General features: G+C 39.8%; 1 protein-coding gene across 1 annotated transcript; it reads left to right on the plus strand.

Moving 5' to 3' along the window:
* Window positions 1-1,548: 1,548 nt before the first annotated feature.
* Window positions 1,549-23,420, plus strand: LOC119915463 (germ cell-specific gene 1-like protein). Its single transcript, XM_038734998.1, has 5 exons — window positions 1,549-1,984; window positions 3,047-3,094; window positions 5,797-5,949; window positions 18,765-18,876; window positions 20,034-23,420. Exons 1-5 carry the CDS (start codon window positions 1,684-1,686, stop codon window positions 20,332-20,334), a joined length of 915 nt encoding a protein of 304 aa, XP_038590926.1. The 5' UTR covers window positions 1,549-1,683; the 3' UTR covers window positions 20,335-23,420.
* The last annotated feature ends 413 nt before the right edge of the window (window positions 23,421-23,833 follow it).

Consider the following 23,833-nt stretch of genomic DNA (forward strand, 5'->3'; position numbering starts at 1 on the left):
ACAAGATAGTAGCGACTAAAGCTTGAGTACTGTTTATATGGTTATGCCTAGGGACTCACAACACTTGGTTAAGGTTTTTTTTATAATAAACTTTATATCTCTGATATTGTGAATACTGTTTGGTATTCTTTAGGCAACAGTGATGAATGGGCCCCTATGGGGATTTCTTCCTGTCCCTGAGCCCCCTTTGCATTGTCATTTAGCTTAAATATACAGTGCGGAACTTCCATTGCAACTTCCAAAAACTGGTGGCACCAGTAATGATTTAGGTGTGTCATAGCAATCAATTTTGAAGATATTTGAGCAGCTTAATGAATCTATTGTGATTCAAAGATTGAAAACAATGAAACGTAAAGGCTTGATTCTGGCTTTGTCCCATCTGAGAAAATAACCCTGATAATGTCACAGTGATGTCATCAGGGTCACCTCAGTTTGGGTTCAGAGACTACAAATTTATAACAGAAAGCCTGTGTTACAAACTGGGGACATGGAGTTTGTAAGCATAAGAAAGGGGAATAGGCAGGAATGGGTGCATTATGGGAGATCTAGGATCTATTGTTTTGGAGTTTGACACACACTGCCGAGTAAAAGTCAGGATGTCATGGCGGTAGCTGCTTCAGATTTGGACCTTTTTTTTTTTTATCTGTCTCCTTTTAGCCCCCCAACTCTGAAGTTCTGTAGAAGTTCAATACTAAATCCAGCCCATCCTCACCAGAAAACTGTTGTGCAGGTCAATTATTATATAGCTCATTACAACTCATATTTAAGTTTTTTGTGGCTGTAAGCTCTAGTGGCAGAAGAAGTCAGGTGACGTAGTATAAAGAGCAACAAAGTCCGTGTAAGGAGGGTGGATGGATGTGTGAGGTAAACTGAACTCAGGTCTCAGAGGTTCGAGTCCAACGTGAAAAAGTCAAGTTTCAAGTTAAATAGCGTTTTGTAGATTGTTACCTAAACCTAACCATTCTGCGACTGTTTCACAATTGACCACGTGTTAAATGTGGTACCTTAGACCTAAGGTACCACTCTTACATGTTGTTTGTGTGTAGATATCTATATAGATATAGATATATTTGTGTGTGTGTGTGTGTGTGTGTGTGTGTGTGTGTGTACACACACACACACACACACACACACACACACACACACACACACATATATATATACATATATATGTGAAAGAATCTGCCAATGGGATGCCCCCTATTTTCAATGCAGCCTGTTTTTGTTTTTCATTTGGAAATAAGAGGATTTATGAGTAGCACCACTGACAAAAGTTAAAGACAATTTCATAATGTTAAATGTGTTTTTGCGGAGTGTTTTGTGAAGAATTTAAGGAGAAAAATGCCATTAAGAACCTTTGGGGGACCATATTAGCTCCACTGCTCAACTCCTTGCTGACATGGGGCTGAGAAGAGGCGTGTGTATATGTGTGTGTGTGTGGGGGGGGGGGTTATGGTAGAGAATCAGGTGGGTATGGGGGGGCAGCCTACAAAATGAGAGGAGCAGCAGCACTGGAGGAGCAGATGTGAGAGGCGCACTGTAGGGGCCGCATGCATAATTAGCCGCGGATATATTATCGGGAATAACCGGATTATGAGGATTTGAGGAGTAGAAATCGCCAGAATCCGGTATCATACAAGGCGAGGGATTAAGTTAGACGTCTTCACTCCTCCTGTCGCCGTTATGGGGATAGACCGGCGGCGGAGAGCATCTCTGGCTCTCACCTTGAACTTCCTCGCTTTGTTTCTGGCCGTGTCGGCTCTCACCACCAGCTACTGGTGCGAGGGGACGCGGAAAGTGGTGAAGCCGTTCTGCACCGGCCCGGTCACCACCAGGCAGTCGTTCTGCATCAGGTTCAACAGCTCCAACGTCAACGACACGCGGCTGGTGCAGTACATCTGGGAGACCGGCGAGGATAAGTATTTGATGAGGAAGTTTCACACCGGCATCTGGTTCTCTTGCGAGGAGAACATCAACATGACCGGTAAGTTTTGAAAGAAAGGCACCGTGCTGATGTTGGGACCGGAGCGCAGCCGGGCGCGCGGGGCTGTGCGCACAGAGAGGTGCGTCACTGAGAGGCACGTCGATCCAATAACCTTTGTAAATAAGGCAAAGTCCTGTTTCTGGTGCCGTTTGCCCATAAAATAAAATCCAGATTTTAAACCAGCTACATTTCGTGATTAATCTCAGAAATTAATTTGATGTCTGTTGATCTCAAATTTTAACACCGGGTCAAAACTGTTTTTTGTGTCCACCCAAAGGATATGCAAATTGCTTTGTTTTGTTACAATACAATACAAATACAATACATAAAATAAAATACATTTTGTCCAATGTCACAGAAGACAGAGAAAAGGCAGCTCATTTTCACATTTCAGGAGCTAAAACATAGATTGTTTTGTAAATTGTGTATTAAAGTGTAGCTGATGATTCACTTTCTTTCAATTGATTAATCAACTCTAATTGCTGCAGCTATATTAATTATTTCTATGGAAAACATGGAAAAATACAGATTAAAGACTTATTATACCCACTTCAAAGTTGATGATTTATTCTCTTACCTACAGCATTCACTACTGTGTGTGAAAGCTGTTCAAATGATTTGTGGGCAAGTTCCAAATAAGCCAGCTGAGAGCTGCATGGTCCCCCAACTGTGGATCTAGGAATTTGTGGCTACAGTATCTGTGTCTGTCTCCAGACTGCCACAAAAGCATTTCTGTTGGCTGTGAAATACCACCGAATTTCCTGGCCAGCACACTGATACAAGCTGGATTTGATGCAGGAGATTTTGACATGCTGGGGGAAGTGGCAGAGCTTGTTATTGCACAAACACAGAAAGGAAATCTCCTCACAGATAGGATTTTTCTTTTTACATCACAGCTTTGTCTTTGTCACACAAAGTGAAACAGGCTACCTGTGATTCTCAATCTCAATCTGGAAATCGATGGAATACAGAGGAAGTCTCTGTCTCACTTATCAGCATGTTGCAGTAGTGAATATACTGTTAAGAGTGCCAATGAAATGTCTAATTTACAATCTTTTCCAGGCGAGAAATGCAGAAGTTTCCTATATGTTGCACCTTCAAATGAAAGAGGTAAGCATATATGTTTAAAAAATATTGTTGCATGTATTAATATTATCACTTACAAGCATACAATTCATACACCCTAATCCATCACTAATTCAGAAGCATGTGGCGATGCAATGCCATTTCACTAGTGCATGGAATAACAGGTCAGTTTTACAGATAATAAGCTGTTAAAAGCTGTTTGTAAAATCCAGCAAGACATCACTCAATCTAATGAAAAACTTTACTGTGCTGCTCACATCACCTTAAGAGTCATGAGAGGCGGAGAAGTTGCTTATCGCAGAAGAGCACAAACCTTTTTCCTTTTTTTGTTGAGGCCTGACATCTCTGGCGCTCTCAATGTAAGGGCTGTTTTCTGATCACTCAAACTAAGCTGCTTAGCGCTGTGGTGGCCAATTTGAGTGAAGTGGGCATGTTGGAAAAGGAATTTGAGATCTTCTGTCACTGCGACGAAATACCGGCAGCGCCTGGCCCAGTCAGACGGTTGTCAGAAACATCTGCCGGCCTCCAGGAGACGCATGTTTTCTTCTTTTCATTTTTAAGCTAACGTTGCATTTGAAGCCAGTTGCCTTACTGCTGGTCACTTTTAATGAAAGTGTGACTGTCATGTCTAATGTAATCAAGTTAACAACATAATACCAAGGCTAAATCATCCTGATTACAGTATTTTTGAAAAAGCTATGGTTGTTGGTGGGGTGACCCCACAGAGCTGTGAATAAACTGATCACTCGCTCTGTTAGGTAATAAGTAAAGTGGCGTTCCAACAAATGAATCACTTACATGCACTCTAATCAGTTCCCTCAGCCCTCCTCCTGCTGCGTTTCACCTGTGTTCTCAATGCTTAGCCTGATAACCAGACTGAGATCCCATTTCGTTTTCACTTTATTATTCAGTCTGACATTGTTCATGTTAACCGTTTTCACTTCGGGAGTAGTGAGTGACATGTCCATCCCCTTAAAGTTATTTTCACTGGCCTTGGAAGCTGCAGTCAATGTTACCAAGACCAGTTTGTTCTCAAAGTACAATCTTTTCTTACAATCTTTTAAAAGCTGTCATTTCTGTAAGTCAAACAAGCTACACAGTAGCTGCGTTGAGCTCACCCACCCTTGTCGCCATTTTCTGGGCAATGTTCCTGTCAACATTTTTCTGGCTCCGGCACAGGAAGAGCATGTTCCCATCCCCAAAGAATACTGCTGAGTAAAATAGTATATTTTTCTTATTGTCAACATTAAACCCAATGAAAAACTAAAAACAACCCTGAAAGTGGATTGCCAAAACTTATAAACAAAACTGAGCATTCAGACCAAACGCAAATTTAATCCTCGCAACGCTTTCCTCACGGGGGTTTTATTGCTGTGTTCACACAATGCAATAACATGAAAAAACACAACCTGCGATAACTACAGCTGTATGAACCCAAAGTAAACATTTTGCTGTGATTTATTTGCAATAAGTGTCTTAAACCGATGCCGAAATAACCACAATATGATGCCGATTTGTTAAACATAGGAATTCATGCTTTGCCAGGTCTGTCTGACAACAACTTCCAAAATTTCTGTTTTCTGAATGGAGTTTGGATCGATCAGGGCTATGCTATGCAAAGTTTTTCACAGTAAAGTACAACGATAGCTGGAATAAAGTTACAGACACATATTTTCTGAACTCACCAGGTAGTGTCCTGTTTTTATACAGTTATAAAGTAGTAGTCCAACAGAGCTCTGGGTGCCAACCGATGCTAACAACAACAGTTGAAACAATGCACGGAAGTTCGCTGCTGAGAAGCTCCAGTGAAGATAAATCAACGTAATCCCAAAAACTAAAGTAAAAAGTTGATTTAATAAAAGCAGTTAACTCTGAGCTCCTCCCATGGGTAAACGGCTTAATTCAGTCCCACATGTCACATATGACATTTAGCAGGAAAAGCAAATGCTTTGCTGCCAATAGAAACTGTTCAGGTCATGTGCAATTTCATCTGCCTGCCGCTCTACCACATGCAGATATCATATGATTAAAATATTAGATATATCAAGATAAAAAATGAGAGGAAAAACTCGAAATGCACCTAATTGCAGCCGGTTTTAAGACTTTAAATGTCCTCTAATAACATTGTCTTCAATCCTCTGCACCCTCCTACTATAAATTGAATTAAAGAAAGCTTTTACTGCGGTGTGGAATTCAATTTAGAGCAGGTAAAAGACAGTTCTAGCTGAAGGATGTATTTATAATTCATCCAGGGATATTTTGGGTAACAGGCGTATTACTTTAGTCCACCTTGTGATTAATTAACCACGCAGTAACTACCTGCCCTCAGGGCATATATGTAATTACACCACGGCTTACATTTACAGGTTTTTAAATCCGTTGATATTTTGTCCTGCCACGCACACCAGCCTGAGCTCAGGATGTTGCACGTCTCTTTGTAGAGCAGATATCCTTTCTCTGACTGTAAAGGTTAATGATATGGGTAACGGGGTCAGTGGTCCACCTTTGCCGACTCATTCTCATCCCGTCCCTATCTCCCACTCTTCGCCCTTGCTTATCCATAGTCTTTCTCAATTCCCCAGCCCCCATCTCTCTACCCTCTCGATTCCAGTCACTACACCCCCTCCATCATTCACTCAGCCATGTCCACCCCACCCCCACAACACGAATGCCTTTTTTTTCTGCCTCTGTGCTATTCCTTTTCTCATAACCAAGTCTCTCCATAGGAGTGCTGTGGCTGTGCATTGTTGCGGAGTGCCTGTACATCCTCCTGCTGGCCACCGGAGGCATCCTCATGTCCATAGAGGTGTGTCACTTTGGCAATGTCATCGACGGCCTCAAGCTCAACGCCTTCGCTGCCATATTCACTGTGCTCTCAGGTGAGTAGCTGTATTTGCCGTCGTTGCCACCAAATGGAGCACAGTTAAATGAATCCAATCAAACTGTCGATATTAGATGGTTGCAGATTACAAACACGTCCCGAAATATCTGCTGTGTTTTTTTTTTTGTTGAAATATATTATATATATTCTCATCTCTTTTTCTGTCAGTACATATGAACTTTAATGGTCCACAGTTCTGCATCTTTTTCAATTTTTCGCAAGGATAAAACTGTTTTGGGATGTATGTGGGAACAGTGTCTAGGCTTCAGACCTCTGGGTGGGTGTTGTCTTTGGCATTTGACATTTAAGCCAACTTCTTCTGCGTCGGCTTCTGTGGTGTGCTGCTTACTGGGGAATGTCATAGCCCTGTATAGTCTAAGAATTCTGATGCAATATTTAGTGATGGAAACATGACCACACTGGCCCTGTATTGCTCCAATCAAATTAGCAGTGTCAGTTAGAACCAACCTGTCACTGCAGGGGAAGATATAAAATGTACACGTTGTCTTTGTTAAAAAAAAAAAAGAGATGTACAATGTTGACACATGTCGAAAACAAACACTAAGGATATGCTGTAAAGTGATTTCTTAGCAAGATTTATTTGAATTCCTGTCAGATATCCAGGCCAGTTGCAGCCTCTCGGCCCCTGAGAGGACTTCCAGCCAGTTTGCAGTCTGCCTCCCTCTCTCGGTGGAGGACTTAACAATGACCTTCTCTTTAATCCACTGTGTGAAAATGATCCTGACCATCACACTCTGGCCAGAGAATGAGCAGTGAAAGATACTCTGCTCACCAGCAATGACTCGCAGCATTTTAGAGACTTTGACAGGTCAGGTTCAGGAAATTTCTACAAAAGCCCATAGGCTGAGGAATGGTCCTGGGTTCCACACTTTGAATGTGTTCTTTGATGATGAACATATGCACTGCATCTTTTTTATATTAGAAGCACCCAGGTAGTGCCAGTAAGGCTGCCTTCTCACTCTCGAATACCCTGAATTCTTGGATGCGTGGAGTCATTGTCAGTGCGTCTGTCAAGCTTGGACCCAAAAACAACCAGACAGAGTAGAGCAATCATGTATGGAGCAAATAACATTGTAATGGGTGGAACAACAAAAGTGCATTCTTATGCACAGTGTTTTCCTCATCCCTCCATTTAGCAAGTGTTGAAAAGCTTCTGGGTTCTTGGTTTTTGATGAGTTAACTAACCTAAAAACAGTGCAGCATTTTGGGAAATGGGCTTATAAGCATTATTTCCATAAATGAGATTAGAGATCGATGCCACTCTCAGGCTTCTCATCTCACTCTCGGAAAGAAATCAAATATACTCCAAATTCTAAATTTCCCAATATGTAGAACTGCTTTGAAAGAAAAGTGTGTCCACTGGGACTGATACTATTTTACTCAGTAGCCCCCTTATACAGATTTGGGAAATACAGACTCTGGCAGGAACAACTTTGTTCACACTGCAGGTATTAATGCTCGATTCAGTTCACGTAATTGTTTAAATGTGGCCCATATCAGACTGAAGTGTGAGCTTCCGAGGCAAGTGACTCTCACGGTTTCTTCTCAGGGTCACATTTCTCCCGTCACAACTTTCTGTCCTTTTCATTAAATTCATCACTGTTTCTGGTGCTGTATAACACATATGCCCCACAACACTCCTCCTACAGCTTTCCAAAAAAAGTTTAAAAAACAATTTTAAGGGCCCCTGTGGAGTTTTCTTAACAAAATAGTACAAAAATAATAAACAAATAATAAAAATAAACAAAAGTTATGTTTACATTTAGTGTTACTCACCAAAATGCTTTGAGTGTATCCTTGAGGCATAACAAATGGGTCGAATGGCGTTTCCTTCCTCATAAAACATTTGCAAAGTATTTTTAATCCTGTGTTGTTTACATGCATTGTTTACTAGCTTGCAGTCTTCTTCTTCTCTGTCTTTGCTAGCATATTGCAGCATATCTTGGCGTGTTACCGGAACCTGTTAATCGGTGGGCATCCGGTGTCTGGGGCATCCACGAGATAAACAAAACGGGGAAGCTGTCATTGAAAAACAACGCCATAGCCCTTACAAACCAATGTGCACACACAAATATGGCAGGTCAGCCGACAGTTTGACTCATGAAGTGGATTTGTAATGCCATGCAGTTCGCTACAGTAGCTACATTACTTCCCAGGGGACTACTTTGTGTGTTTGCTGTCAAACAGACTGTTTCTGATGTTTTCTTTTGAATTGTGTAGACCAAGGTTGACAAAAGAAAAAATTTACCTTTATGCCTGTACTGGGTTTAGGTAACGAGACTTGAGTTTAAATTTAAAGCCTTCAGTTACTTTCACATTCGGGGAACTATCTTGAGCCTGAGGCAGCATATTGATAAGCTTGGAGTTAGAGATACTGCAGGATTCTCCTAGTCTGACTAATCCTTTGATTTTAGACTAAGTTCAGAGTCAACTAAGTCCCCTTTGATCGAGCTGGCATGAGAAGCAATGAACAGGCTGTGCCCTTGCTGGTTAAATATCCTTCAAACTTTGTAGTACTTGTTTGGTGCTTCATTAGTGTCATGTGACATTCATCTGTTCTTGTTGTACAGTGAAAATGACATTTCTACTTCTTTCAAGTCAGGAAACAATAAGGTAGATCATTCCATGTACACAATCCTGCTGCAGTAAATACTAACAAGTACACTACATGTGTATTCATCCGCAGCTGAAACTAGTCCCCAACAAATGCACCCCAACAAATGAGGAGTGGTGATGGTGCGGGGGATAACACACATGCCTTTAGTGTGAGAGACCCAGATTCAAATCCACTGTGAGACACTGATGTGTCCCTGAGCAAGACACTTAACCCCTTGTTGTGAGTTGCTTTGGATAAAAGCGTCAGCTAAATAAATGAAGGTAAATCTATTTTGTCCTTTTCAAGTACCATTTGGCAAAAACTACACATACATCATACGTATTTACATGTAAAACTGTAATCAACTGAAATCATGATATCTGGAGCACGCACACACACATATATATGTATATATATATGTGTGTGTGTGTGGCAAGGTCAGGAGTGATGAGGCGACACACAATAAATTTTATGGGATTTTATTCCCCGACTGGACTCAAATGAGAACAGCGTTAATCATGTAAAGTCGAGGGTTTAAGGCAGTTGGTGGTTATACAAAACACAGGAATAACTTTCTTACTCGTCCTTTGCTTATTGCATCTGATCTCAACTATGTGACTTAACAGTACTCTATGCACCCCTTTACCATACCACAATATGTAAACAGCTGCCATAAACTAGTTTACACTCACTCTGGTAGACTTCAGTTACTTCTAAACGGGAACTCTAGACCTAAATTCTCAACAACCAAAGCTGTAAAACAGCCAAAATCTGGACAACATCACAATATAGACATCTAGATGAGATAACGCCACTCTAGAGTAGACAACAGTAGTGGCCTTTCTAAATAGAGAAAAATAAAAAAAACAAATATAAATAAAGACATTCACTTAGTCCCATAATGCATTGACTGCATAAACTCAAGGTGAAATATTTAAATTTACCATAAAACATAAAATACATTCATTCACAGAATACAATTTGCACAGCACATTGTATAGAAACTATTAATATTAATATTTTATGAATGAAATGAGTAACTCACTGTTCTACTGTGCAGTGTGCGTCCTCAGGATCCGCCCCCACACACACCAAGAACTCCGCACGTGTGTCTCCCCTTTAAGTCAGTGGAAAAATATGAAATAAACATTGTTTATTTATAGCTTCAGTATACACTAATATAATGTGATTTTGTTTAATACACTTCATTGTCACTCACGCTATCGCCGCTGGTCAGAGTCTCTTCCCCTCGTGGCGAAGATACACACACACTCACTCGACTATCAATCGTCAGGATACCCAGGTCTTCATGGAACTACCTTTGTTCTCTAGTTAGTTAACTCTTTCATCTGCCGATCTTAAGGATCCTGGATGTAAGAGGGAGCTTGACCATGCAAGGCTCTGTAAGTAATGGTTAAAATTTTAAAATGTACTCTAAAACCAATCAGAAGCCAATGAAGAGCCTTAAGCACAGGAGTAATGTGCGATCTCCTGTTGATTTTAGACAAAAGCCTTGCAGCTGCATTCTGCACAACTTGCAGTCGGTCTATAGAGGATTTGTTTGGATAAGTGTACGGTACATTGCAATAATCCAGATGAGAACAAATAAAAGCATGAACAAGCATCTCCATCTCTTCTTTAAAAACCATAGATCTAATCTTAGCAATGTTCCTGAGATAGAAAAAACAGGAACGAACCACAGATTTAAAATCCTGATGTTAATTTAGATTTGTCAAAAATGACACCCAGATTTTGCACAACATTACCGTCAGAGGATGATAGAGCCCCAATGGCCTGCCTGATCTTAGGGGTAATGTTGTCTGGGGCAAAAATCACCACCTCAGTTTGTCTGTATTTAGTTGCAAAAAGTTGTCTGCCATCCATTTATTAATGGAGGCTAAGCAATTGTGCAACACGGACAGTTTGTCTAGCCTATTAGGACTAAAAGATAAATATAATTGGATGTCATCAGCGTAACAATGATAAGATATGTCTATACAGACTGAACAGCAGGGGGCCGAGCACAGAACCTTGGGGCACACCACAGGACAAAGGAGCAGAGTCGGACATATATGTTCCTATGGACACAGAGAAACTCCTGTCAGAGAGATAGGAGGAAAACCAGTTCAGAGCTGATCCAGTAATGCCCACAGTTGTTTTCAGTCTATCAATCAGAGTGCAGTGATCAACAGTATCAAACGCTGCACTGAGATCTAATCTAAGCACAGAACATTTAACCCCATCAGCAGCCATCAAAATATCATTTGAGACCCTCAGGAGGGCAATCTCAATTGAATGGTTTTTACAAAAACCAGACTGAAATTTATCAAAGATATTATGGGAATCCAAAACATTCTTTAGCTGGTTCGCAACAACCTTTTCTAGAATTTTTGAAAGAAAAGGCAATTACTGTGCTTTACCATGGGTTATGGAGATATCCTCCGTATCGATAAACCAAAGTACATCCCTTGCCGTTTCTCTACACCTCGGGACCCAACACTTCCGTCAGAAACTCTACCCTCTCTATCTCCCTTAAAGTGACAGTGCCATTAAATACAGAGGACAGTTATCGCTGCAGTAATCCCACCAGCAACTACATAACATTATAACCCACATAACACTATTCATCTCTGTACCCCTGGTTCACCTGGCTACATATATGTAAAATAAAATAAAATTTGTTTCTGATGTCGACGCGTCCTTTGGCAAAGACAGATCCGTGTGTGTGCGTGGATCAACGTGTGATGTAAGGTCTTACTGCACAAATGCGACACATGCAGTAAAAGCACAGTTATTTTACCTTGTGTGGTTCAGCAGCTGATACAGAGCTAATCAGGAACAATTCATGAGCTAATTGTTCAGCATATTCACACATAGCCATCACATTTGACTCTGGCTCATTTCCAGATTTCCATCAGTATGTTATTATTATCTATGTTATTCAAAACACTTGTCTGTCCTTAAACATTTTTCATCATTTGTTTTTTACTCATTCCATGGTAACTGCTCAGGAAGCTGTGTATTTTAAACCTCCATTACTTGATTTATTTTGGCCACTTGGAGGCAGCTGAACTAGAGGTACACATAATGTTGACATAATATCACCTTAGTAGGGCTGCAACTAACGACTATTTTGATAGGCGATTATTCTATAATTATTTGAAAGAAATAATCAAATAGTTTTAAAAAAGGTCTGTCCTCAGGTTAGTTTCGGACCCTGATGGGGGGGAAACAGTTCCCAAAAACTACCTTCTCTCTGAACTGACAAATGTAGGCTATTCTGTGATCTCCTTTTGATAACTAATGCAATAAGTAATGTAATATTGTCTCACTTCCATTTACTGAGGCTCCCCTGAAACTGTTTGGAGCCCCCCTAGGGAGGCCCGCCTCACACTTTGAAAACCCCTAATATATGTTAACCTGTTGCTCAGAAGGTGCCTGTTATGATGTGATTGTGGCTCTGGACTTGTTTTAACAAGCTAGATAAAAGGTAAAGCCCTGGCAGTGGCAAATAGCTTTGGTTTTATATTTGATTTGATTACATTAATGTTTAAGTTGAGTTTTACAAAAAAGATTTTGCAAACCACATGTTATTGCACTTTTGTGTATATAGCAGAACATTTAAATTAAAAGTGCGCAATATACTTTAGAATTCATTATTCAATTTTGCTCATAACTATGCGATTAATTGTAATTAATCGCAACAAAAAAAGTTAATCATTGCCCAGCACTAATATGAACTATATAGCAGCAGCGCCAGCTAGAAGCTTACTTTGTCTGTCCTCTTTTTTCATGCTGGGCAGGTAGTGTAGAAGCAGCTGCATGCCGTTGCTGGAAAAAGGTTAATGACAGTGGTGAGAGTGAACCCAAACAGTCAATAAATAAAAAGTGAACTGGAAGATGCTCCATAGATTTGAAAATAACTACAGAGATAATTTTCAACACATTTCTGCATTACACATAGTCATTTGATTCATTATCTGTGTGTAAAAAAAGAAAAACAAAAGTGATTAGTGCAGCTTTAACATATATAAAGATTTTCAAGAAGGCTAATTTGTCTTATTCAAATGAGGGCTAGACTGAGCTAATGTACAGAAGCCCAAATATTTTTGGCAACCAAACAGGAAAAGGCAACTATCTGCAGTGACAATTCTGGAAATCTGGTGAAGGTCCTTAACACTTAATGCCTTAACAAAAACTCTTCATCCAAATTGACATGACAAGAAAAATAGAGAGAAAATATTTGGGTGCATTTTCCATCTGGCAGGAGCAGTCCATAGGTTCATGGAGCTGACACCATCTTCAGCATCACCCCGTCACTACAGAAAGGAATTGTTGGCCATCTTTCAGTCATCCAGTCATTGTGTCCTCTTTTTTCACTTTAGCTGACTTCTGCTGAAGCCACTCAAACCCAAACCTGCGTGAGTTATGTTTTCATTACCCTGCTGTGGCGTTTTGCCCATTCTAACTTCCAATCGAACAGTAACTGAACCTGTCAACCCCGACTGCATGTGTCATGTTTTATTTATACGTGACTCACTGTCTGGAGAAGTGAGCTGCTTGCATAAACAGGGACGGGAACCTCTGTTAAGTTCACACTGAGTGTAGTTTTCATCCTTTATTTTCACTTTTTTTTAAGCATCTGTCCCAGCCTGCTTTTTAACTGCTTCCCAAGCTTAGGTTTAGTGTTCTTGTAAAATACTTTATTTGATTAAGGCATTTAAAAGTTGTTTCTGTTTCTAATAGGGTGAATAGATTCAGAGTCGTTATGGTAATGAAGTCCGGGGGAACAATAGAAGGGGCCAGATTAACCTAATAATAGCTGCCAATCATCTGAGGTATGATGAGAGTGCATGAAGAGGGAGCGTGTAGAAGTAAGATTTAGAGATCACTCTTTTGTTGTTGAGAATTAACTTGATTAATATGCCTATCTGGCCTTAGAGCTATGTGATATCATATCTTCCAGATAAATTGCTGTGTAATCTCAGAAGCAACAGTTTGACTAAATAGTAATTATAGCAAAGCATGTTCAGGGCTTTTCATTATGCTTTTTGATAAGGACAAGTAAGTGAAAATGGGTCAAGCGTAATTACTAGTTGCTCGTCCAAATATATAATAATCTTGCAGGCTACAAATGTTAGATCAGCAACATGTGATGCACATTTAGACACACTGTGCAACAGGTCTGAAAAGCCAACACAGTTTCCGTTACATGTTTAACTAAAAAATGACAATTGATAAAGCATGCTGGTCCTGGACAAGTTGTAACCATCAAGCCCTGCATGTTTCACCCACAGTCTTTGATGCTAGCAAACTAAACATTAGCCAACACATGAACTTAAAGGTCCAGTGTGTAACAACATGTCGCTCCTTGTATCACAAAGGATTAACTTTAAAATATTACTATTAACATTCAAAGCCCTCCACAATCTGTCCCCTACTGATCTCCCTGACCTCAATCCGACCTACACGCCATCTCGTTCCTCCACATCCACAACAAGTCTTTTGGCACCACCTTTTCGGAACCACCAAACAAGTCACACACACAAAAGATATTTATTTATGATGTTAGTGCATTTATTTAATCATACGAAAGGACAAGAAAAGATTTAGGACCTTTTGTAAACAAAATTTTATACTTTTTAATCAAAATGTAATACTTTTAAAGCCTTATTTTTAGACTTTTTTTAAAATACTTTTAAGACTCCGCGGGTACCCTGGTTTTCAGTGGTGTATAAAGACCTTACATAATGAACTGTCATTTCTATCTAACATACACCGCAGGTCCCCTTACATGGAAGTCACCATGTTTCTACAGTAGCCCGAACGGACAAAAGTCTCTAGAGAGTAAGTAATGTTACTCAAAGACTTACACACTGAACCTTTAAAGTTAGCCTGGATGCCAGTTGCAAACTAAAACCCTTTTTTTTGTGAGTAAAACTGGCTTCTACTCAGGCTACACCAACATGGCTTGCTAGCAAATTGGCCACAAATTGACATAGCTGACTGCCCTGTAACATTGACTTAACCTTAGTAAGTTTATATGCTTAGTTAACATTTGGACCCCATTTAGCTAATTTACCGTGGCATAAATATCAGGGTGGTGTGCTATCAGGCGTCTCTTCAGGTTGGTTTATTCTTCCCACCTAATTTAAGGGAGACAGAGACACGTCTCACGTTACTACAGTGCATTATGTTTCCTTTCTGCTGAATATAACTACGGTGTGTCCACAGAGCTATTCTTTTTTTCCTTTTTGTGTTGAAGCCATTATATTATTGTCATTACCTCGCTGTCGGTTTGGGACAGCATTCCCTGGGATTCTGGGAATCTACCCACGTCACATCAGTCTGCACACATCAATCAATGACATGGATGCATTGTCTATGTTTTGACAGACAGACTAGATGCACAATTGAGGGTAAATATCATGAGTGTCCAATAGCCCATCAGTAACATTTTAGTTTGTCAATGAAAACACAACATACATTTAGTTGTAGTTTTAAGGTCAAAGATCTACTTTCAGTCCATCAATGTTTCGTCTTAGTCATGAAAAAAAGGTTGCTGAAGAACATTTTTGTTTTTTTGTTAACGAAAACTATGACGAAAAAAAGTACTAAGTTGTACTGCAGCATGTTTTGCACTTAATAATGACAGACAATGAACTATGTTAAACCAAATGGAAATGGAATAGATCACTAGTGCCTTTTTCTTGGTCGTCTCAGACCAAAGGTGACAGTCGAGAGAAAAAGGTGGTTAATCTCTGGTTATCAACCCAACATAACATATAAAGTAACATATAAAATAAAATAAAACAATGAATTTGCATCTGGGATGAATGTAAACAGCAGCAACCAGATGATAATATGAACGTTTCATCTTCACATACATATATATACAGTAAACTGTGTATATATAGCTACTGTGTGCTGGCAGCCAGCAGTGTATAAAAAAATAACACTTTAATATACTATATAATATATTTAATATACCTACCAGAAAGGACGGAATTGCGTCTCTCCTTGAGCAATAGTCTTTTGAACAGGCTATTGAAACTTAAACTTTGTTGCAATATCACAGACATCTGGGGCAAGTAGTGGACTGTTTGTGTGTGTGTGTGTGTGTGTGTGTATGTGTGCGCGTTTTCCTGTGTTTGAGAGAGGGAAATGTTGAATCATGTAATAAGCAATCTCTCTCTCTCTTTCTCTCTCTCATTATTTATTTAATTCCGCCGGTAAAATGCGATCTGTAGCCTATCAGATCAAAATGGGGCATTAGACCCCCACGAAGCTCGGATTATAACTCGAACCCTGTTCATCAGAGCGGAGTGATACAGATCTGTGCAAAGGAATTCAGTGTCATATACCCGTTCGTATACACTCGTCATATCACTACTATGAACCAATCAGATTGCTTGATTTGACCTACCCGTTTTATAATCGAGATTGTAGTAAACCATCTCACACAGCATGACATGCAGTGAATCTGCAAGGTCACTGTTCTCTCACAGCATATAGGGGCCTTTAAAAACATGAAAAATGTCGATGCTTCTTTACAAGTTGCATTTGGTTGGGCCAAGTTCGGGGATTTTTATTCTTGTCTTTCTTTTTTTTTAGAGATATAAATATCCAGTAATTCAGGAGGGGCTTTAGTGTAGCAGAAATGTTTTTTGTTTTTTTTTGATCATATAAAAACAGAGCAAAAATGAACCAAAATAGAAGTAGGGATTCTTAACATCATAATAATGAAGACACAACACAATCTATTGTAAAACTTTCATTGAGGCTTGTGGACAACATGTAGTCATAAACCAAAACAAAAAAGAACAAAAAACAAGACAGACTGGGAATTTTGTGCTACATATTTATTCATACACCATAATTCCATTAAAAGCCTCTTATCCATTCATGTGTTCTTTGATTCATTGATAACCTGCCCTCTAGTGGCTGTTGGCAATCATGACAATGCTTACTGACTACACTAAACCACTTTCTCTCTCTAGTCCAGCTCAACAGTGCAAGGAAAGTCACACCTGTGATGCTACATGTCCTTGTAAATCTTTTTGGCACTAAACATACAATAATCAGACCTTGAGTGAGCCAAACGTGCATGATTTCCTCATGACAGTACGTGCCAAGACGCAGAATCCTAAATTTGTTCCACTCATCCTGACACAAAGCTGCTCTGATCTGCATAACATTATGATAATATTGCACTGGGATATCTTTAGGAATAAACATGAGGGCTGATAGGGATGAGATGGGAATTTAGGTGTTAGGTGCTGAATGTGGTGCGCTCCTGTTCAGTTCAGGGATTTGGGGGGGCTTATGTGGTAATCGGATTGGTAGGCTACACATGCTGGTTTTTATTTTATGCTCTATTTTATAGGCATTGAGAAGTCCAGTGTGAGGAGAGCCAGAGCCTGTGCTTACTGGCACGTAGCTGAGAAAAGAAACACAGACACAAAAGGAAAAAATGAAAGAATGGGAGTAGAGAAAACCAGAGAAGAGACAGGGACAAGTGCACTTGAGAAAAGGACAATGAGTAGCACTGATTGGAAGTGGAAGATAAAAATGCACCGACAGGACCAATTGCAGTGCTCTCAAAATAGCTAATCTGTACCGTCATTTCTGTCAAGCTTAGGGTTATGAATCTAGTGCGACTTCCAAAGCCTTTGACCGTATCATACACAGGTTACTTAAGAAAAATACCTTCATGGTTGCCAAGATGCCACTATATTGGAGTTTGGGTGTCTACGTTTACATAGTTGTGGTTTTAAAACAAGTGAGCTGGATGTTTTTTGGCCAACTCACGGCGTGTCCTCAGCTAACTGTCCAACACTAACTATCAGATCAAATCTGCAAGCGATGGATGTCAGCTGGCTAGAAGTGAGAAGTCTGCCTTTGTCTACCCCATTCTGATAACAAGCATTTGCTCATGCACTTTGAGATATAAATCTGCCTCTGTTATCATTAAAACCTGCACAAGTACAATGTGAGAACAGAAAGTTTGGCATGCACAGCAACAGCACTGTCGGGGGATGGGGTTTAGCAAACACTCAATTCTGTCTGTCTCTCTCTCTCTCTTCAACACTTTTTCTGTCTCACAAACAAAAACACTCATTGCATGGTTACCATATTTATTCCTCAGTAACTTCTAATGCACCAGTTAATCCTATTTGTAAGTCATAGTCAGAGGCTAGTTTCATACATAAGTAAATAATTTATCTGCGCTGTTTTGTGGTGACTGAAATTTACTGAAAAATGTATTTATCCTGATTTTATAAGAATGTCCGAAACAACCAAAAGAAACACAAAAAACTCCACTAGTGACAGAATTTCTGCTGCAATAAAAGACACTGTTATTTTTCCCTTGTAAAAGGTGGAGTGGTCATTGTTTTATCGATATAGATGTCTGTTCTTGGTCAGGTAATCAGGCCGAAACAGGCAATTTGAAAATAGCAGCACCAGGTACTACAAGCCTCAGAATCAGCTGCATATTGATTGTGACGCACGTTAGCTTGCAATAGACAGTGGTGGAAGAAGCAATTAGATTCAGTAAACATATCAACATAAATGACCATGAACAGTTATTTAAATGGATGTGAGGAGCTAAAAAGGGAAAAGACCCTGCTAACAACTTGTAGACACCACAAATGGATCTATACACTGCATTTTAGTAATGTGTCACAAACTAAAAATGGTTGGAATAATGGTTTATAAACATGTTATGTCTTTTTATGTTTATCTTAATCTGCGAAGTAACTTGAGCTGTGAAATGTAAAAACTATGTTTAATGGAGTGGAGTAGAAATACAGTGAAGTGTTACTATTTTAAGTAATAATAAGTATAGTATTTGAGTAAATATACTACTTAGTTGCTTTCCATCACTGGCAGTTAATTAGCTCAAATTTGGTGTTTAAATGGCAATCAAAGGTTACACAAAAGAAAGAAACATATTTGAACACCTAACAGAAAATTAAATAGGGGCTTGGCTCTCCTATATGGGAGGAAAAGTGGTATATGACAGATTTATTCTTAAATGATGCTCACTGTAAGGTAGGTTTACTTGGCTGGCTCAGTGGGGATTCAGCCTGGCATAATATAACGCTGCCACCAAGTGGTGACTGCAGAGAAGTGCAGCGGTTTGTCTCTCCACAGGATGTGATTTTCTCTCTGTCACGTTTCCTGTCTGGCAGGTCTGTTGGGTATGGTGGCCCACATGATGTTCACCACAGCCTTCCAGCTGACTGTCAGCCTGGGCCCAGAGGACTGGAAACCTCAAACGTGGGACTACAGCTGGTCGTACATGTGAGCTCACTTACAGCATTTGACAACCTGCAGATCTCTGTAGCACCAGCGAATTGCAGAATGCTTTGCTTTTATTAAATGTGATTTGTAACTAAACAAGTTCACTTACCTTAATTAATTTAGATCAGTCTTGATGGAGATTATTAGGAATAGGTACTGTTGTTATAGGACAGGCGGATGTTGCAGAAAAATGCCCATCACAATTTCCCAAAACCAAGCTGACATCTTCACCTGTCAAACCAACAGTCCAAAACCCAAGTATATATACTTAAATTTCACATAATACTAAGAAAAGGAAGTACAGTATACTGACCTTCTCATATACTAAGTGGCCAAGGGCAAGTGGACATCTAAACATTATAACCAGATGTGCTTGTTGAATTGTATTCCAACATGGGCATTAACAGCCTCCACTCTTCTGGGAAGGCTTTCCACTAGACTTTGGAACCAGGCTGCAGGGATTTGATCCTATTTAGTGAGGTCCAACGCATATGTTGGCTGACAAGGCTCCAGCTCATCCCAAACAAGCTGGATGGGGTTGAGGTCAGGGCTCTGTGCAGGTCAATCGGGTCAGGCTTTGTGCACAGGGGGGATTATTATGTTGGAACACGAAAGGACTGAACACATACTGCTGAAGTTGGAAGCATACTGCTATCAAATATCAGTGTATCCTGGAGCATTAAGATTTAATTGGCACTAAGAAAAATGGCCAGCACACACATCTTAAATGGCGTTATTAAAATAAACAACTTTTGTTGAATGTGGAAGGTAGTCAAAAACAGGCATGTCATTATCGTTTCCCTGTCACAATAATTATTACCCGATCATGAGAAAAATGGTCTTGACAGCTTGTTATGCTGAAATGGAGTAATGGTTATGTCAAGATAATTATTTTGTGATTTCAAGAAAACAAGCTTGTTGTGTCAGGGTCATATTTTACTTTCATACTTTCATGACAGTTTAAAATCTTGTTATCCTCTCTAGCCGCTAGTTCAGGAAGCAGTAGTCCATATTTTCAGCCCATTTTGAGGGATATTCATTTCCTCTGAATCAATTGAAACTTTATCCAGGTTATAATGTTTAAATTATGAGCTGATACCTCTGAATTAATAATGTCCTAGTTTGAATGAAGAGCTGTTTGTGTTTGTTTCTTGTAGTTTGGCGTGGAGCTCCTTCACAGCCTGCATGGCGTCCTCAGTCACCACCATCAACCGCTACACCAAAACCATCCTGGAGTTCAAGCACAAGCGCAGGAACATTGAGAAGAACCTGAAGATCAAGCAGAAGCTGCTGGAGCTGGACTCTCCGGAGCAGGTGTGGGACATGTACATCAGCTCAGTGCCGAGCACTGCCGAGGAGCTGCTGGATCTGTCGTCCAACGGCCGCAAACTCTCCAACGCCTCCATCTTCCTGGACCTCAACGACCTGCCGGACCCACAGGGAGAGGAGTACTGCTAGAGGAGTAGCGTGTAGCATTTTCAAACATCAGCAGGTCGTTGTCACATTGAACGTGGTACAATAATATAATTACTGTAAACAAAATGAGACCATGGTTGAGAGCTCTGAGGGCTTTGTTAGCTGGCTTTAAAAAACCTAAAACCCCAATCACAAGTAATTGGTGATTTTATTTGTTGACTGAAGGTTTCTTCATTAGGCTCTGTGCACGTTCCCATAAAAGGTGGTGTTTGACACGTCATTACACTTGTCCAGAAAATGGAGAAATGGCGTGCCGCCTACTTCGGTCAAGAGGAACAGGTTGTTTTAATGGAGCGCAGTGAGGAATATAAATATTACAGCAAAAAGCAACTCTGTTGCTGCAAAGAAGTGAAAAGAGAAATTCTGGCAGAAAAACCAGACAAATCAAAGTGAAATGAATTTTATCGATATTACATCATGCATGTTGAATACCAATGGACTAATCAGTTTTCTAATCTGTTTTTCAGTTAGCTGCAACACCAGCAGTGCAAAACAGACAAATCAGGACAGAGCATAAAAACAGCATCTCTGTAGTCTGTAGTTGCTGTCCTTTCATCATTCCTTTAGTGTATGGATGATATGTTGTGTAAAAGTGTCAATATTACCTGAAGCAAAGAGGAACAAAATATTTTCTGCATCAACCAAATAATGGAGGTTCCCGTGGCAAAAAGTGGAATTACAGGGCTTTATCCTGTGGCGTTGTTTTGATATATAACATATTCCTTTAGTTGAGAATCACTGATAGAGGATATTATTAGGATATTAGAGGCTCATATTCCTTCAGGAAAAGAATTAGTGAAAGGGCCAGGCGCTATTTCCTGCCAATTTAAATCTGAAATTCTGAACATGACTTCCTCGGAGCAGGTTAGGTGTGCAGCATAAGTTACCGTGTTTCATTCATTCATTACTTTTAACTCGTTTTGAACTTGACTAACTCAAGTCAAGTCTGTGAATTATAACGTGGGTCTTTAGCTGCAGCTAGAAACAGCTTTAAACATTTTGTAGAGCTGAATGGAACAACTGAGTCGGGGGCTAATTCTCTGTGGGTTTTGGACTAACCAGCAACAGCTTTAACGCCATTACACATAGTCATTAAAGCCGTTGTTCAAATAAAAATATTTTAAAGTTGAACATACATTTCACATTTTGGCTTTCTTTCCCTGAACATCACATTAATAGATTTTATCAACTTGTTGTTACATGTAACTTTTGATTTTGGTGGAAATCAAATTGTCCTCAAAGGTAATGATCAATGACTACATCAACTTACTTTTTGAGGCCTCCACTATTCCATGTCCTGTAGTGGAAGTTCTTTTGATGATTTTGTATCACTCATGTTAACCAGCTAGGTTAACACAGTAGTTAGCTAACTCACTGATAACAGACTGATAACCTACCGTAGTTCAAAATCAGAATCCTACTGTTGTGGGCAGCCAGACAAATCATATTGTTTCCTTGCAATCGCTTTGTGGCCCAGTATCAGCCATCTGCCAGATGTACCATTTACATTAAATTAGATCTCAGTTTTCCAAGGCTCTTTGGAAAGTCTAACTTTGTCTAATTATAATGGAGAGGATTACTTGCTCCATCATTACAATTACCAAGAACTCTTCTGTTCCTCCAGCAGAGCACTCCAGCAAATTCCCCCACCAAAGCCAATCACATGGTCAGTGGTCTCAGTTGTTCACAGAAACTATACTAATGTCTCACAGTTGATGTGGTAATGATGTATTGATGCTAAAATGTTACATGTAGCACCTTTAAAGACCCGCACTCAACCCACCATATTGTATCTTTTTAACCACTGGAGTGTACACCTGCTAACACAATTGTAGATGTACAATTGTGTTAGCAGGTGTACACTATACCTCTGCAGTGCACCATAGCAGTATACCGTAGCAATACTGCTGTGTGGATCACTGCTTTAACCCTGTGAGTTAAAGAGAGAGCAAAGCCGAGGACAGGAGTAACAAACCAAGAGTCAACTCAGTACAAAGATAACGCTCTGTGGAGAGGACAGCGGCCTGATCAATGGTCTCCCTCAGCCAACACTCTTCCATCCAAAACTAGCACACTCTAATGACTCCCAAGCCGCTTGGCTCCGTGCCTGTTGGATTTTATTCATTGAGGAGAATGTCCATGACTCTCTGTGACTCACTCAGCTACAGATACACATCGCTGGACTGCCCAGTGATGAGAAGCTCCACACACAGGATTCTAATACGGCACACATACTGGATATGAGTGTGATGATACACTGCCTCCACCCAACATGTGAACCAAAATAGCATTACGTAGCTTAAAACACACCGCGTCAGGTGTTAATCCCTGTACTACAGTATTTCCAGTATTTGTCTCGCCATGGAAGAAGGGAAGTACCAGAAGGTGGACCTGAGGGCTGTTCACCCACACAGGAATACAAAGAATGTGTAATGAATGAGTGTTACATAGGAGGAGGTTGCCTATAGGGCATGCTGAGTGCCTTTACTTACAGCAGCATGCCTCTGATCAAACAGCATGCTCCGCACCCCCAACAATTTAACCAGGGCAATGCTGTTTCTCCAACTAATAACTGCTTTAGAGGAAACATGTAGCTGTCTGTGCAAACTGCCAAAACTCATCAGCGGGAGGAGCACACGTCTTTTGAAGCTCTCTGTGTAATATGTACTTGATAAGGGGGTCCTTTTCGTATGTAGTCACACAAATTGTATTGATGGAGAAACAGAGACCAGGATTGTTGTTGTCAATTTTAAGTGCATTTGAAAATGTATATTATATATTTGTGTATTTTATTTATTTGTTCAATTCAAAGTGAGGTGTATTGTAGACAACTTAAAGATTTACTCTGGTTCAGTTTAAATTCTATTTCATCACCCTGGGTTGCATTATATGCTGAAGCATGGACTGTTGTGTTTTTGTGTTTGTCAGACTTATTTACAGTGGCACTTCTTGTGTAGTGTTCAGTAGTTACATTGTTGTGGATAATTATTTGCAACCTGATATATTGATATGAATACATTTCTATGAAAAGTTATTATTTAAAGGCAAATGAGGAGGGAACATCATAATAAAAAGCAAATTGTTTTTATCTTGTTCACAGCTGCATTTATTTAACCGTTCTCAAATGCTTCCTTTATTGTCCACAAGATGGCAGTGTTATCTAATTCTGACATTAGCAGAGTGCTGTCTTAAGGCAAATTCAATTTTTTTATGAAATTTGCCTTTCATATTTGTTTTTCATCTTTAAGTTAGCCATATTTATACCAGACTTTGTTCTGTTACAGATTAAAATGTTTAATCATGACTTTAAAATTAGAATCACTCACACAGTATAACCAATCTCAGAAATTCATTAAAATTTATCATTAGATACACTTTTAAAGGAACCCGAAGATTTTTCTGGATCTGTATCTTAATAACAAGGACATTTTGACATTTGCAAAGCTATTGCACTAACATTATCTGCACTCACATTTGACAT

The sequence above is a fragment of the Micropterus salmoides genome, unplaced genomic scaffold, assembly GCF_014851395.1.
Source record: "Micropterus salmoides isolate LMB-PRFRI ecotype aquatic unplaced genomic scaffold, ASM1485139v1 Ms_hic_scaffold_21, whole genome shotgun sequence".
Classification (NCBI taxonomy): domain Eukaryota; kingdom Metazoa; phylum Chordata; class Actinopteri; order Centrarchiformes; family Centrarchidae; genus Micropterus; species Micropterus salmoides.